This window comes from Platalea leucorodia, assembly GCF_965183815.1.
Source record: "Platalea leucorodia genome assembly, chromosome: 17".
Taxonomy (NCBI): domain Eukaryota; kingdom Metazoa; phylum Chordata; class Aves; order Pelecaniformes; family Threskiornithidae; genus Platalea; species Platalea leucorodia.
Genome location: NC_138839.1, coordinates 1,981,474 through 1,997,165, shown reverse-complemented (window position 1 = coordinate 1,997,165; position 15,692 = coordinate 1,981,474). Strand labels below are relative to the sequence as shown.

At 38.4% G+C, this 15,692-nt stretch overlaps 1 protein-coding gene across 2 annotated transcripts in view; it reads left to right on the top strand.

The window, feature by feature from the left end:
• PLCH2 (phospholipase C eta 2) overlaps positions 1–15,692 on the top strand; it is a gene marked incomplete at both ends in the record, with an annotated part of 126,733 nt that overhangs the window by 99,926 nt on the left and 11,115 nt on the right. For both annotated transcript variants that reach the window (XM_082328908.1, XM_082328907.1), the window contains 10 exons: positions 910–1,068; positions 3,038–3,130; positions 3,603–3,703; positions 4,664–4,761; positions 5,752–5,934; positions 6,389–6,496; positions 6,682–6,806; positions 9,742–9,826; positions 10,348–10,494; positions 11,426–11,505. In XM_082328908.1, coding sequence (XP_082185034.1) covers positions 910–1,068; positions 3,038–3,130; positions 3,603–3,703; positions 4,664–4,761; positions 5,752–5,934; positions 6,389–6,496; positions 6,682–6,806; positions 9,742–9,826; positions 10,348–10,494; positions 11,426–11,505 — 1,179 coding nt within the window. The remainder of the gene's footprint in view (positions 1–909; positions 1,069–3,037; positions 3,131–3,602; positions 3,704–4,663; positions 4,762–5,751; positions 5,935–6,388; positions 6,497–6,681; positions 6,807–9,741; positions 9,827–10,347; positions 10,495–11,425; positions 11,506–15,692) is intronic.

Sequence of the window (15,692 nt, the reverse complement as noted above, 5' to 3'; positions counted from 1 at the left end):
TTAGGTCTGAGATTTGCTACATCTGGTTTGCTTTCCAAGCCAAATTTTGAAGAGCTCAGAAAATCATAGCTTGTTTTATGACAAATTTAACTGGGAATTCTTAAGGCCTACTGAGAAAACACAATTTGTCACCTCTTAAAAGACCTGGGATTGTGAGTTTATGTCTCATGGATGAAAAAGAAAACTCTGGATTTCTGTTTTTGTTTCCCCCACTTCCTCACATGGGCTGTGATGTACACAGAAGGAGGGAACAGTTCTCTTACATTTTGCCCTTGAACTGCTGAAATCAGGATTCTAAGCTTCTCCCATTCCATCCAGTAGCATCTTGCTTGTAGCTGCAGAGTCAACCTTGACAGAGCATATGAATGCTGTCCATCAGCCCCAATGTGTGAGAGAAATACCGTTTACTCAGAGTTTCCACGTGTATCCATTACTATTAAATTTCCATGAAGAATGGCGTATTGGACAGCACAATGGAATAGATCAGATTTTTTACTAAATATGCACTGCAAAACATAGCATACGTCAATCCAGTTCAGTATGGGGAGTCATCTCAGCAATAACTATGTTAGCGCATCCTTGGCTTGTAGCAGACATTACATCTGAATAGCTCTGCTAACGGTCAGTCTTGGTTTAATTAGAACTGTTTTAATCAGTTTCACTCTCTCATCACTTCAGACAATTTGTTTACACTTTAGGTCTAACATCTACTTCAGGGCCTTGTATGCTTCCATACCTTACATTAAGTCTGATACCGAGCTGCAGGTAACTGCTCGCATTATGCAAATGAAGAACCTCCTTTTTTTTTTTTCTTCTTGCACATAACATTTTAGTTTGCATTAATCCTGCCTGCAATTACTAAGACTTTTTTCATCACTACCTAGTTTAATGATTCTGTTTTGTTTGCAGGCATCTACTAATAGGAAAAGAGTGGAGAATATAGCAAAGAAAAAACTTGACTCACTGATAAAAGAATCCAAAATCCGTGACTGTGAAGATCCAAACAATTTTACAGTTACCACTCTACCATCATCGGGAAAGGCTGGTCTAAAATCAGACAGTAAGAAGGTGAACATGTTTTATTGTACTTCACTTACCCCTAGACCTGATAGTTGTTTTGTTTGTCTCTGTAGCTACGTAGTACTATTATTTCATAACAATAATGCTTGTTCTTTTAAAGGTGGATGTCTAAAGTCGGACTTTTAAATCTGTTTTGAGACTCCCCAATAAAGATAGCTCAGTTTATCTGAGGTGTCTGCAGCTATCATGGTACTAGAGAAACTAAAGAATGCTCAGTGCTTCCCTTAAAACAAGATAGTGTGAGTCACATGGTGAATTTTGCGGGGCCTATTTGCCATTAGGTCCCTGTCTCCTGTCTAGGTTAACTAGGATAATACAACTCGAGAATAACCAGATGGCCAAAATGTTCACGTGGGATGTGGGAGTCCAGGTTCGTGTCCCCAGTCAGACTTAGGGGGAACTGGGATTTTGAAGCTATGTTTTCCATTCTTGGATGACTGCCCTGACCACCACATATTTAGCTATTTCAATATATAAGAAAACACGTTCCCTTCTTCTGTAATATTCTCTGTAATATTTTGTTATGACATCTTATTAATACCTCATGTTGCTTATATAGAAGCTATATTATAAGGAAGAATAGTTTTTGCATTTATGTCCATTTAGTAGAAGCTTCTTTTTAATTTGCTGATAATGAGATTTAATTTTAGCTGTTTTTATGATTCTCACTTGATGCAGAGGGATAGTCTGTTATTGCAGATGAATAATGAAATATGACAGTCCTTCAAAATAAACTGAAATGCTAACCACCTCCTTCTCCAAAGTCCAGTGATTTTCTCCAGTGACTTCAGAGAGAGGTGTTTAGCGTTTCCAGTTGTTGTGTTTTATTAGCTTGCGGAATAAGTCATATATTATTGACCTCAGCTTCGTAGCTGAATTCATTCAGTTAATGATGATGCCAGGTGAACATCACTGTCAGATATGCAAAGCTTTTTTTCTTGCTCACACAGCAATTGGAGCATGAAATGTACACATGAAATGACTTTTCAACAGAAAGAATTTTATTTTCCATTATAAAAAGTGCATATGAAAGTTGGGCTTTTTTTCCTTGCTTCTCTACGTTCTATGCATTTACATCTGTATTTTAATTTTATACTAATGCTTATTTATAAAAATGTACTCAGTCCACAGACTACACTTCGTGAACTTGAGGCATTGTCATTTTAGAATTTGTAAGTCACAAAAAGCTTAGGAAGATTGTGGCATGCGAATTAAAAATATTGGAGATCAGCCAGTAATAAGCAGGTGTACTAACTAGGGATTGAAACTAGATGAGAACTAAAAGTCAGCTTCCCAAAACTTTCTGTGGCATGAGTTTTGTATGTACTCTTAAGCCTAATGATTTACATAACGTATCAGACAGTTATTCTTGTAAGATCCGCTACAAGGCCAAGACTTGAAGAATCCTTTTGCATAGGTGTTAACCACAATAGTCTGTGTTTTGTTAGTCTAGGAAACAATGAAACTGTAAGGTCATATTAAAAACCAGTGGCACCAATGAAGTATATACATTTTTAGGGATTACGAAAATTTTGCTTCTTTCTTACCATGGAGTATCCTAGTAAAACTGTGTAATTGGCAGAAATAAGTCCTGTTAAACTATGCTTTTCAAATATTAAGCTACAAACCGGCCTGGTGTCGATGGATGTACATGGTATGGGGGCATTCAAACTTTGCCTGGATGAAAATAAAATTGGGATTAGGTGTTTGTGTGGTTTCTCTCTGCTCTGAAAGTTCCCATGGACAAAAATTATGGCAATTATTGCCAGGATACAAGGTATTGTACTCAGCTTGTGTTTAAAAAAAAAAAAAAAAAAAGTCTGCATTGGTCTGGTCCAGTTCTATTGACACTTTAGGGAGGATTGCTTCCCCAAGTGTTTCTGATGATGTTCAAATATGCTGTCTGTAGCACTCTGTTTTGGTCTGCTACATTATTCTTTCTGTTTGCTTGCTTTAGAATAAACTTGAGGATGATGTGGAATCTGGGGAAGACTTCAGTAGCAATAAGAGGCACAGCCGGTCATTGATGGGCAGTTTTTCTAAACGCAAGGTGAGCCACTCGGTAGGTTAGGTCTACACAAAATATTGTATTCACGGATAGGTTTTTTCTTTGCACGCAGTGGTGGAGAGGAATATCATAATTGCATTTTCTGGCAGAGGCCTGCTGTCAGACTGTTCACTGACTAGATAGGCTGGATAAGTGGTTATAATTGTGCATAACAGATAGTTTCAATTTACATCAAGGTCTAAAAGTATCCGAGATCTAATACGAAAAACATAAAAATTCATTTGCACCTTTTATCTGAGGATTTGTGATTCCTTTATAAAAAGGCTCTGACCTTGGGCTGAGTCTTCCCCATGTGCACGCATATCGTTCTGCAATACTGAGTATTACAAAAGCTGTCACTTCCCATTTTCTGTAAGTAACATACTCATTGGCCTAACAAAGCAGAATTGTATCCAGCTGCTCAAACGTTGATCAGATGGTTATGCTATTATGGTTTTATTTCCTTGTGGCACAGAAAAAAGGAAGCAAATTGAAAAAGGCAACAAGTCTGGAAGAGGGTGAAGATGATTCGGATTCTCAAGGAAATTTAGCCAGGAGCTCTGTACATTACAGCAGGTTTGTTAACAAGTGATTCGGCAGTTTTGTTTCTAATGAAGATACCTACATAAATGCACCCACTAAACAAATCTGCTTCAGGTCTAGAAGCCAATTTGTTGAAGGCTGCAGGCATGTGACAGGAATCTGGTACAAGGGTAGATCCGGTGCCTGCCGCAAGATCATCAGAATGATCTCTTGGTGCCATTTGGACTAATTAGCAAAGTACAGTGGACCTTGTATGTGTTTTGAGCTCTTACCATCTCACTCAGCTGACATATAGGCCATTTGACTGGTGGCCCAGTGAATCCATTAAGGTGGATTTGCAGTGTATCAGGTCCTCAGCTGATTTTTTTTAATTGTTCTATAATTTGCCAAATGAAGTTGCATCAACACTCAGGTGATGATTTTGATTTTTCTTTTGAAATTGCCTCTTCAAAAATCCTGACATCAAAGATCCTTTGCAGAATGGTTGCTTAAGCTTCAGGCTTCAAAAGTAAGAAATCAGATCAAGCAGTTCTCTAGGATACTTGGGAGCTTTCGTTGGGAGGTTAGTACATATGCTGTTTGTGATAACCTGAGCAAATGAGGAGGATCAGAGCATTACTTTCTTACTATTTCTTTGGGATTTAAAAAGTTTTTTTGTTAGCACTTGACTTGAGAAGTAAATATATATGTGAATAGATACTCCACCCATTGGTCAAAGCAATTTAGAGTCCTCCCCATCAGATCTTAGTAGGTGAATAATTATGTCTGCCATTAACATGCGAGAACAGGACTGACTTGTTCTGTATGCTTTCATGCCGTTGGTTCCAGAATTTGTGTGCTTTGACAATGAAGCTCTATGTGGTATAAAAGTATTAAGTACCTCCTTGGTGGAAGAAAACCTTCGTATATTTCTTTACCCTGATCTATTTTTAAATATGACAGATAAAATTTACCCCTCAATTAATGGGAAATTAACTTGTTTTATCTTTCTAGGGTAAACCGACAGAAGAAAACAATGAAGCTGTCCAGGGCACTCTCTGACCTGGTGAAATACACGAAGTCTGTTGGCATCCATGACGTTGAAACTGAAAGTAGGTTGAACTAGAAGTCTGCTGAAAATAATTGCTATGCAAAGAAATTGAAAGGTTTATGTTCTTGCATATCTTCTTATTAAAAGCTGGTTTTCTGGGTTTTTTTTCCCCCCACCCTGAGAAGACTTTAACAGAAGAGCTGCACACAATAAAGCTATACTGTTTTGAAGTAGCTGACCACTTGCTCGCTGCTGGGGTGGGGTGAGCAGCAGAAAAGGCCTTGACTCTGTGTAAGCACTGCTCAGCAATAAGGAAACCACCCCTGCCTTATCAACACCGTTTCCAGCACAAATCCAAAACACAGCCCCATACTAGCTACTATGGAGAAAATTAACTCTATCCCTGCCAAACCCAGCGCATCCACAAAGTGAGCCTAGAGTTGTGTGACAGCCTCCATAATGGAGAAGTTACTACAGGTAGTAAGTAGTACACATGTAGTCTTTGCTACCCTGTATAAAAGCTGCTACACAACACTTGCATCCTGGGAAATAACAGAGGACTTAATCATGCTCTTGGACAGAATGGTCTGAAGACCATTTCAAGCTTAAAGTTTAGATTTTTAACTCAAGTCTGATGAAATATCAGCATGAAATTTCTAGAATATTTCAGTCCTCTTTCTAAGTGTTCTGCATTTTATTTTGGCAGGAATCAAATTTTAGTTAAAAGTGTCAGAAAGAGAGAATTGCTTGCCAGAAAACATACTTTCCTTGAGCAAATTAAAAAAATCTTAGAGAATTTTTTTTTAAACTTCTTAAGGAAGATTCAGGTAATTCGTTATATTCAGCTTCATTTTCCCAACCATAACTCCTCTAATAAGCACAGCGATTTTGCTGTAATAGAAGAACAGCATAGTTCCCCCTGAGTGGGGTGTATTCAAATGATGCTTGATAGTTATAAGGAAGTAGTGCTATGTAGTTTTGAATGCTTTATCTTGGTAATAAATAAATAAATAAGGAGATTACCTCTAATCTCCTCCTCTCTTCTTTGTAGTCACTTCCAGCTGGCAGGTTTCATCTTTCAGTGAAACAAAAGCCCACCAGATACTGCAGCAAAAGCCAGCACAGTATCTACGTTTCAACCAGCATCAGTTGTCCCGCATCTACCCATCCTCTTATCGTGTGGACTCTAGCAACTACAATCCTCAGCCATTCTGGAATGCTGGCTGCCAACTTGGTGAGTAGAAAGAAAACTTGTTTATTTTTGTTTAATTTTGGGAGGGATGTTTTAATAGGAGCTCCGGAATCACCCCTTAAAATACTCCAAGTTCTCTGCTCATCCAACTTTACTGACAACTGAGTCCTCCTTGTTACTGTCGATGTTGTTACCTAGATCGATTACCTCAGACATGTGTCTTACATGCAAGTAGTTGTCTGATAAATGGAAATAAATGAACTTCTCAAATGCAAGAAGACTTCAGAGTTCAGACTCTTTGGGAGAGCTTTTCTCCCTGAAGCTGCGATGTATGTTATATAAGAATTCTTTTTCACAAAACATTTGAGTTTTTGCATCCAAGGAGTCAAATGTGAAAATGTATTTAGGTGTCCTTCCTTTAACTTGGTTCTACAAACAAGAATGTTGTTAACGTACCCAGTAAGTAATATCACTTTTTTTTTTTTTTTTTAAATAGTTGCACTAAACTACCAGTCAGAGGGGAGAATGCTGCAACTGAACCGGGCCAAATTTAGTGCCAATGGGAATTGTGGCTATGTCCTCAAACCAAACTGCATGTGTCAAGGTAAGAAAAACAAGCAAAATGAGTGGATCACTTATTGCATGAGAAAAGTGGGTGTGGATCCTTATTATAGTTTGTTTAAAAATGCATTTCTGATGCTAGAACCAAATAAGCCAGAAGGTATCTATAACTAAAGTCATCCCCAAAATTGCAGTTCTTTCACATTATGTGACTTCTCATTCTTACAGGTGTCTTTAATCCAAATTCTGAAGACCCACTGCCTGGTCAATTGAAGAAACAGCTGGTTCTAAGAATTATCAGTGGTCAACAACTCCCAAAACCACGTGATTCCATGTTGGGAGACAGAGGAGAGGTATGGGACAATCGGTGATTGTTCTTGTGTGTTGGAGAGGGTTTATTTCCATATTGGCTGGGCTAAGGATGAGGATTTAACATCCTGCAATTATCTGTCAGGAGACATAGAACATGAATAAATTAGGTCATTAGCATCCTAGATCTTTAGGTGGTTTTCTTCACTTCTAAGCATCACAGCAATGGTCTGATGTTTTTCCTCCAGTTGTCAATACAGTGCCTCCAGGAGAGGCAAAAAAGGGCCAATAAGCTCATCATGATGACTTTCTGCTCACCATAGTACTCTAAACATCCTCCTTCCTCCACAACACCCTTGCAAATAGAGCCAAGTCAGTCTGTCTCTTAAAAAAATAAATGTAGAAAACTGCTGAGCTTGTCAGGCAAGGCGAGCAGAGTTACTTGGGAGTCCTTCCCTCTGCTTGCATGAAGCTGCTCCTGGCCCTCCATTTAGCACAGTATTATTACATGTTTTCTTTCTGTCCTTCATTTTGGCTTCTGTTGTGTGATCCTTTTTTTTGGTCCTCCCTTATTTGTTTTATAAAATGCCTGGCAACTTCACTTAATGAAATATCAGACTAAAAGGAGCCAGATTTGCAACTTCTTGGCAACTTTTTAAGGAGGCTTTCTTCATTTCTTGTGCTGTTTGTTGGTGTTGCAGTGTCATCCACATGACTTTATTAAATATTAGTCTTTAATGAATGCTAGGATGAAGTTTTGTCAGAATTAAAATTTCCTTTTAGCCTTTTGCAATTAGAATCAAACCTCTCAAACGAGTTCTTACATGCTTGAATTTTATATGAATGTTGCAGTCAGCTTCTAAATACTCTTTCTGCACAGAACTCTTTACGTGACTACCTCAAACCAGGTAAACTTACCTAAAATACAAACACAGTAGAGTCATACTGAGGGTTTAGTGAACCTGTCTATGTTTTCATTCATTTATTTCCATTTCCATTTCTTTCTTTATTTGTATTTTTATTAACATAATGTATGCAACACCATGGAGTTTGTCCTAATTCAGATTGCACTCATATTTCAGAAGATGAAGAATAATCTGTTGGAATTCCATTTATCCTGAACAGCAGGGAAATTAGCTCATGCAGAACATAATCTTGGAAGAAAACTAGCTGAGCCCATGAATCCAGTTCCCTACAACTGCAAACTGTCACGTTTTAAGTGATTACTCTAGAAGTGCCTGCAAAACATATGAACTTACTCACCATGTCAAGAGCCAAAAATATATAGCAAAATTAACAATGTTAAGATAAAATGCCTAAATAAACTTAAGAAACAATCTGCACCCAGTCTGTCCAGATACCAAACTTGCAGTTAGTTTAACCCTGAGCAAGGATTAGTTTAACCTCCAGCCAAACACTTGTAGCCTGGCTCATCCTACCCAGTTTCTCCTGTGCTTCTTGATTTGACTGCTGTCAGTGTCTGAGCTAAGTCAGGTATCTACACTGCGTAAGCCTACCCTCAGAAATAAAAGCCCTGTTGAAAGCTACGGTAAGTTAGGTGGTGTTTAAAATTCCATGTTTCATTTCATATGTTTCCTTTGCATATAATTAGACTGGAGAAAAATCAGACCTTTATTGTGCTGACCACACTATGTTATGAAAAAGATTTTGTAGAATAGAGCTGGGCAAACAAGATAAGATGTTTGACAAATACACTGTGTAGTCTTTCCTACTGAGAATGAGGTGTCTTTCAAAGAGTAACAAAAAGCAGATATAACACATCTGATTTTTCTTTAGTGGTAAAGTATTCTGTAGGGACATGGGCACAAGGAACATTTGTGTTCTCCTAAGCATCAAAAAGATTCTTCATTCTTGCTGAAATCACGTTGGCTGTTTACATTCTTGGTATCTGAAAGCAGTAGCAAGCTTTCCAAAAATCTAATAGTTGATTATAGGTACTCTTGTCTTCATTATTACTTACTTACTGGGAGATGGACGGTGGATTTAAGTATCAGGTTGCTGTTTCATATGACATATAATTGAATGGGTCCAGCATAGGTTTTTGAGAGCCACATCACAGGCTGGAACACAGATTAATCTTCTAAAGCTACCTGCCTTTTCTTTCTCACTCCTTGTGAATAGTGATAGAGGTGTCACCCTGAGACTCAACTCTGTCAGAGAACACAAGAGATACTTATACACTAATTAAAAACTGCAGAGGTTCAGGCCAATTACAGGAATATCTCTGTGGCTACCTAGTAGAATGTAAAGACACTGTGCCAGGATGGTCTCCTCTATGATCCCCAGAACGGCCTTCCCACTGTTGCCTTCAGGGAACTTGTAATTCAGCTGAGGTTCACGTTTAATTAAAAGAGGCCTCAACAGAGTCAAGGGCTTCCTAGTCTTAGGTAATTCCAGCAGCCTTCTACAAGACATGCTCTAGTTTTTCAAGCTTACATTCTAAGCAGACTTTCTTCCAGAAATGGAAGGTACTAATAGATGTTTGCCAGTCAGCCAGAGGTAGAACTCGTATCTCCCATTTGTTTTGACCATTGCCATTTCCTTTGTGCCATGATGACACTGAGACTTTTAACAGATGATTCTCATTGGGATTTTTTAAATGTTGTTGCTTTAGAACATATTTATCATAATGCCTCTTTTGAATATATTTTAAAGCTTTTATTCAAATAGTTTACTAAATTAGAAAACGTTCATATATAGACCAGTGTTTAAAGTTCATTTTAGAACAGAGAAATAGAATAGAGAAATGATCACAAATGCATATAATATTATTCTAAATTATGCTTTTAGATTATTTAGCCAGAGATCTCTCATCAGCATAATAATCTGTTACAGAAAGACTCAGGACCAATAATTATTAACACAGTAATGTACAATGCCCACATTGTAAAAGCCATATGCTTGAATTTCATCTTTGTCACTCTTTCTTTTCAATATTTGTTACTTTTTGTTTTCCAGATCATAGATCCATTTGTTGAAGTAGAAGTTATAGGCTTACCTGTTGATTGCTTCAAAGAACAAACTAGAGTAGTTGATGACAATGGTAAGATTACGTGGTTTTTAGGTTTTTTTGTGGCTGAAACATCCTTTTTCAGGCAATTTTTGTTCATAAAGATATGAGTAGATGAAATTTGGTGCCTATTATGGCAAAGCACTGAAAAATTGATTTAAGCATTCTTGATGTTAATCAGACTTGAATTGTTCAACTGAGTTGGTATAATGTTGTGAGGGTCTTGGTGTAAACCAAGTCATTTGTCTGACTTCTCATTGTGTATGAGAGAAGGGTATTTTGAGCTTGCTGTGGTCAAGAGAAAGTCAGGTTGTCCAAACCCTGCTGAAAGCAGAGCCAAGTTTAAGTAAGATCCAACTCTGTTTCTTGCAAACCCTTGTGCTGTTGTGTCTCCTGCTGAAGTGAGTGGGAGTACTGGATTTTCCAAGAACAATGATCAAACTATTAGGAAAACCAGAATGACATTGCGGTTTAGGCATTCCTTATGTAGACAGTCTTCTTTCTTCTTGCATCTTGTGAACAAAATGTCTAAAAGCTGATTCCTTCATTCCGAGGTTTTAACCCAATGTGGGAGGAAACGCTGGTGTTCACAGTACACATGCCAGAGATTGCACTGATTCGGTTCCTTGTGTGGGATCACGATCCAATCGGGCGTGATTTTATTGGACAGAGAACAATAGCTTTCAGCAGTATGATGCCAGGTAAGACAGAAATGATGAAATCCCGATCAGTTGGCTAGGACTTTTTTCTGTGATAACTGAAGCTGCAAATGCTGGATTAATGTGTGTGCATGTGTCTGCTGCAGAAATTTCTAGTTAGAACAAGAGACTGAGAGTTTGGACCCTGAGTTCTCTACCTTGGTCCACTACTGACTTATATGATAATGAAGACTAAATCAATTAACTCTATGGGACTAGATTTTTAAAAAATGGGTGAGACTGTTAAGCGGGATGGCTGAATATTGTGGGCTTGGAAGACTACCATACAGAATCTTTACTCCTGTTATCTCATCCTGCTTTTTCCCTCATTTTCTTCACACCAGTTTTTCAAAGACATGAGCATTTTGATTGGTCTTATTCCTATCAGTAATAGTTTAATATAGAACAGGTAGTTACCTATTCTAATGATGGGATCCAGGTTATTAAATGCCATTTTCTGACAGTTTCCTATTTCTGTTTTCAATTCAGTCTTCTTTCACATTAAAGCTTTCTTTTCTTTCAAAGTAAAGAAAAAAGTTTGTGTCTAAGATTGAAAACAAACATCCAGTCTCAATAAAATGAACTTGGTTGAAATGTTTGCAGTATTAATAATGGACTGTAAGTCCTCAAGAGAGAATGTAGTCAAGTTTAAGTCATGGATTGACAGCAGCAATAATGGACACTGGAAAAAACAGGACATGGCTTTTTTATAAAATAAAAGGGACTAGAAGGAATGGCAGATAAAGTTCTAAGTAAGTGGTGTGACTCTTAGATGACTGAGTGTGGCTAGGTGATGCACAAGCCTGAATGCTTATTGCGGGGAGGCGCTGGGAAAATCTGGCTAGTTTCTTGTGCTGTTACAAAAGGAAAGTCTCTAGATGCCCTTCCTAACATCCGTTTCAACTCCTTGTCAGCTTTGTTCACTCTGTTTCAGGCTACCGACACGTGTACCTGGAAGGTATAGAAGAGGCATCCATCTTTGTTCATGTGGCTATTAATGACATCTGTGGTAAGGTGAGTGCCTTCAGTGTAATGTGACACAGCTTGCACACGTGAATGAACTGACAGGATTTTGTATCGCACTAGGGAAGCCCAGGGGGTGAAGGTCCAAGCTAACGTATTTGTTCAACTAGAGTAAACTTCATCTCTGTGATTGTCATGGTGGCCTGAGATCTTTCTGAATATACATGGAGATAAAGGCCAATCGTAGGGAAAGTTATAAAAAGAGATTCTTGCAGCGCCTTTTTGAGGGAGCCGTAGGAGAAGGTTATTTCATTGCAGCATGCACACATTTATATAAGGAAGTATGGATGTGTCAAGACAGTAAGTGCACCTTACTGAACGAAAGGTTATACACCTGAACCATGAGTGCTTGTTGCCTGCAAAGCTTATTCTATAAGGGCTGTCTGCCTGATGCTTTTGCGTTTTAAATTTAATTAAATTCTTAAGGGTTATTTGCTTTGGGGTTTTTCCATAGTAACACTTAAAATGAAGAGGAAAGATGATTGCTGGAAATAAGAGAAAATAAGTTGTTTGACTTATTTTCGCTGCTTATCTGTTATTAAGAGTGCGTTTGCTTCACATACAGGAAAAATGCAACTGTCTGGGTGCTATTTCTAAATTCGCATGAATAACTCCAAGCTGAAAGTAAAGCCCTAGCTTCAAACTTTTCCTAGGCCAGCTGAATATGAGATAGATTCTTTCCTCTCAGTGCACTGCATTTAGTTACTTCTATGGCATTAATTTCAACGGAATTCAGGTAGTTAAGTATCCTACAGTGCCTTGAGAATCTCAAAACCACTTTCTATCCCCTCGCAATGACAGGCTGAGCTTTCTGTAGCAGCAAGCTATAATATCAGCATCCTGACAGCAGGAGGCGGCATTGAATAGGCTGGGAATCTGAGTTCCTTTTCCTTTGGTGCTATTCAAGTAAGAGGAATTAAAACAATTCTTAAAAAGGAAAACAGCTTTTTAAACTCCTAGATTTTAATCCAGACTTTTGTGGGATGAATCCGAGATAAATCCCAGGAAAGCTTCATTTTGTATTTATAGTAAGAAGGGCTGTTTCTGGAAAGAATGTCACTTTAGACATTTTAGCTCAGTTCCTGCTTTTTTTATTTGATGTCTGATGCAAAACCTTTAGGCACGTGTACCTTCATCCTGACAGGGCTAGGAGTCTTGCCTGAAACTCTCTGTGATGGCATTATGAATCTGTTTGAATTTAGCTCTATTGAGCAAGAGACTTTAGAAGATTTAGGTGAAAGAGAGGTGGTTGGTGTTGGTCTAAGCAGGACAGAGCAGATGAGCAGTGTTTAATTTCGGACTGTGGGGCCTGTCACAGATAAAAGGCTAGCACCCAGGTCATGGTAAAATGGTCATTTAGTCCCAGGCTTCAGGGAAAAGTGATGGCAGGCTGAACATTTCAATGCTGAGATCCTCCCCGACTATATTTTTGGGTTCAAGGGAACTGTATAGGACGTAAGTCATGCCTGTTTTGACTGGGATGCAATTGTCTCAGTAACCTTACAGACACTTGCTGGATGCATGCATTGGCACTGATTCAAACAGCTTTAAATTTTGTCATGAACTTCTTTGGAGTTCCCGTGTTCAGATCTATTGCTCTTTCTTGAATAGTTCTATCAAACTCTCCATGACTGTAACAAGAAAGTCAGATAGCTCAGCCTTGGGCGTGAGGCCAGTGGGAATTGAACTGACCTGTTTAGTGACCGTGTCCCTCACCTGTGTCCTTCAATGACAGCAGGCATCTATTTGCTGTATGCATCCAGCAGAGATGATGACTGCCCTGGCCAGCCCTACTCATCCTTTTTGTAAATTCTTCTTTTCTGTTCTGTTCTTAGTCAAAATGATGGAGAATAGGCAGATTCTCCTCCTCTTCCCAGTGTTGTGTGCATTCGTGATGCCTCAGTTGTTTGCTGCTTTCAGGTGACGTCCTCTGCACTGCTCTCTCAGTACTATTGTAAGGATAGCAAATATTTCGGTATCCTTCATTAGAAGTCAAAGTCTGTAGCTTAGTATCCACTAGCAAATGGGATTTTTAAATAAAAGACAAACTAGGTCTGCCGGCCTTAATCACTGATTAGTTAACTTCTTCAGCTTCCAAGTCACTGCTCTTGATAGGAGAGTTTCATGAAGGAGGGAATGTTTGTAGTCTTTGTGAATGTTTTAAGAATTTTCACCTCAAATCTTCTTTGGCAATATTGCAGGGCATTATCTCTCTTTTAATCCTTATTTTACCTAGCCTTTCATAATTATTTGCTCTTATTGGCTTCTTCATGAGTAACTGGCTGGTGATAGTTATAATTTGCAGTAAGGCAACATGCCCATTTAAACTTTGGCAGCTATTTTGAGGACATTAGATTTTCTTGGTAAGTGTTTTAAACAACTGAAAGACCCTTGTGTATCATGGTGTCTCCTCCCTGTCCTAATCCACTAGCTTCCATTCTACTGCACTGGTTTGGTTTTTTGATTGCTTTATTCCCTTTTCATGTTCTAAGTCTATTAGACATCCCTTATTGCTCCTCATTACCATGGCAGTCTCTTTGGGTTTGCTGGTGTTAAGATGCTGGTGCAGTGCACTGATGTGATTAGAATACAAGGATTTGGAAGGAAAGCTTGTATGTGGGTTTTTTTTTAAATTTATAATTTTAATAAAAACTACTGAAAATATGGAACAAATATTACCCAGCCCTTTCTGGTTTGGTCTCTCTGAATCATGTTCTGCTTTGATTTTTCAGTTAACAGAGTTCTGTTAAAACTAGAACTATTTCTCTTTTTCCCCTCTCTTAATTATGGGCAGAAAAATCACCACAGTTATCAGCCTGGTTTTATGGGTAAAACCTTTATTAATCCAGATATTCTAATGCAAGCATTGACCTTTTGGGGCTTTTTTCTAAATGTAGATATTCACCCGCTCAGTAGCTTGATGTTACTAAAGCAGAGTCTTAGGGTTTTTTTCACCTTAACTTGTGTTTAACTGAAATCTCTTTTAGATTGCACTGTTTCCTGGAGACGCTTTTCTTTGTCTCTTCTGTAGTCTATTCATGTATTGCAGAATTTCTTGTGGTTTTCTAGATGTGCATATCTCTGAGATCCTCCCTCACTGTTATTTTGCCTTTACTCTGTCTGTTTGTGATTTCAGTGGGCTTCTCTATGTCAAAAAAGTCTACTTTTAGAAGCAGAGCGTTTTTAGACGCCTTGAAGGTACCCCCTCCTGTCTCGGGGAGGTGTAGTGACCACCACCACACACCTGCATGCCTCTAACTAGTTGCTTCATTGGCATCAATGTTTCCTTATGAGCATTTTGAAGCTCTTCAACTCATGTAATATGAATTGCAACGTTTGACTTGGTCAGTTCTGTTGGGTCATTGATCAGCCAGAGAGCCTTCCATGTATGAAGCAGATCCAGGATAAAAGTCCTTATATGCTCTCCCTTTCTCTCTTCTCTGAGTCTCCACCTCTGCTCTCTTTTCTCTGGTGTACTATAATTCAAACCCCCTCTTTCACATGGAAAAGAACTTTAACAGTGAATTGTTCACTAAATTGTGGGAAAGCCTCTTGTGCTGTTTTTCAAGTCTGCTTTAAAGAATGAAATAGCCCTGTAAAAGCTGGACTAGAAGCTGAAAGCACATGTTCTGGATCTCCGTCAAAACGGCTCTCTTCTCCACCCCCCCCCCCTTTTTTTTTTTTTTTTTAACTTTTTTTTTCCCCTAAGTTAACCAAATTTGACTTTGGGTTCTTGAATCACTCCGTTGATTCAAGCAATAGTGGCTAGCTTAACAAAGATGCACCAAATAAGCTAGAATGATACCTGGGGCCCTGCACTGCGTGTCACCCATTCCATCAGTGCTTTCTTTTCTTTTTGTTGGTTATTATTTATGTGTGTATGTATGACAATTTTTTTCTGGGTTTTGCAAATATTTATATTGTCTTATTTTTATAGCAATAAATTGATGTACTTGCCAACTTGTCTCCATTGGAGCAGAATGCTTTTTTTGCCTTCATTCCTCAACAAATACATAACCTCATTTTGAAGCTTTCTAGTGAAAGTGAATCCACGATGATCCAAGCAGACTGTTCCATGATCTGGCTCTCACAGAAGGTTTATTAATATTTAAATTACATTTTCTTTGCCTTGTATGGGAAAAATCAGTCCCTACCTTCTCTATCTTATCCTATATATA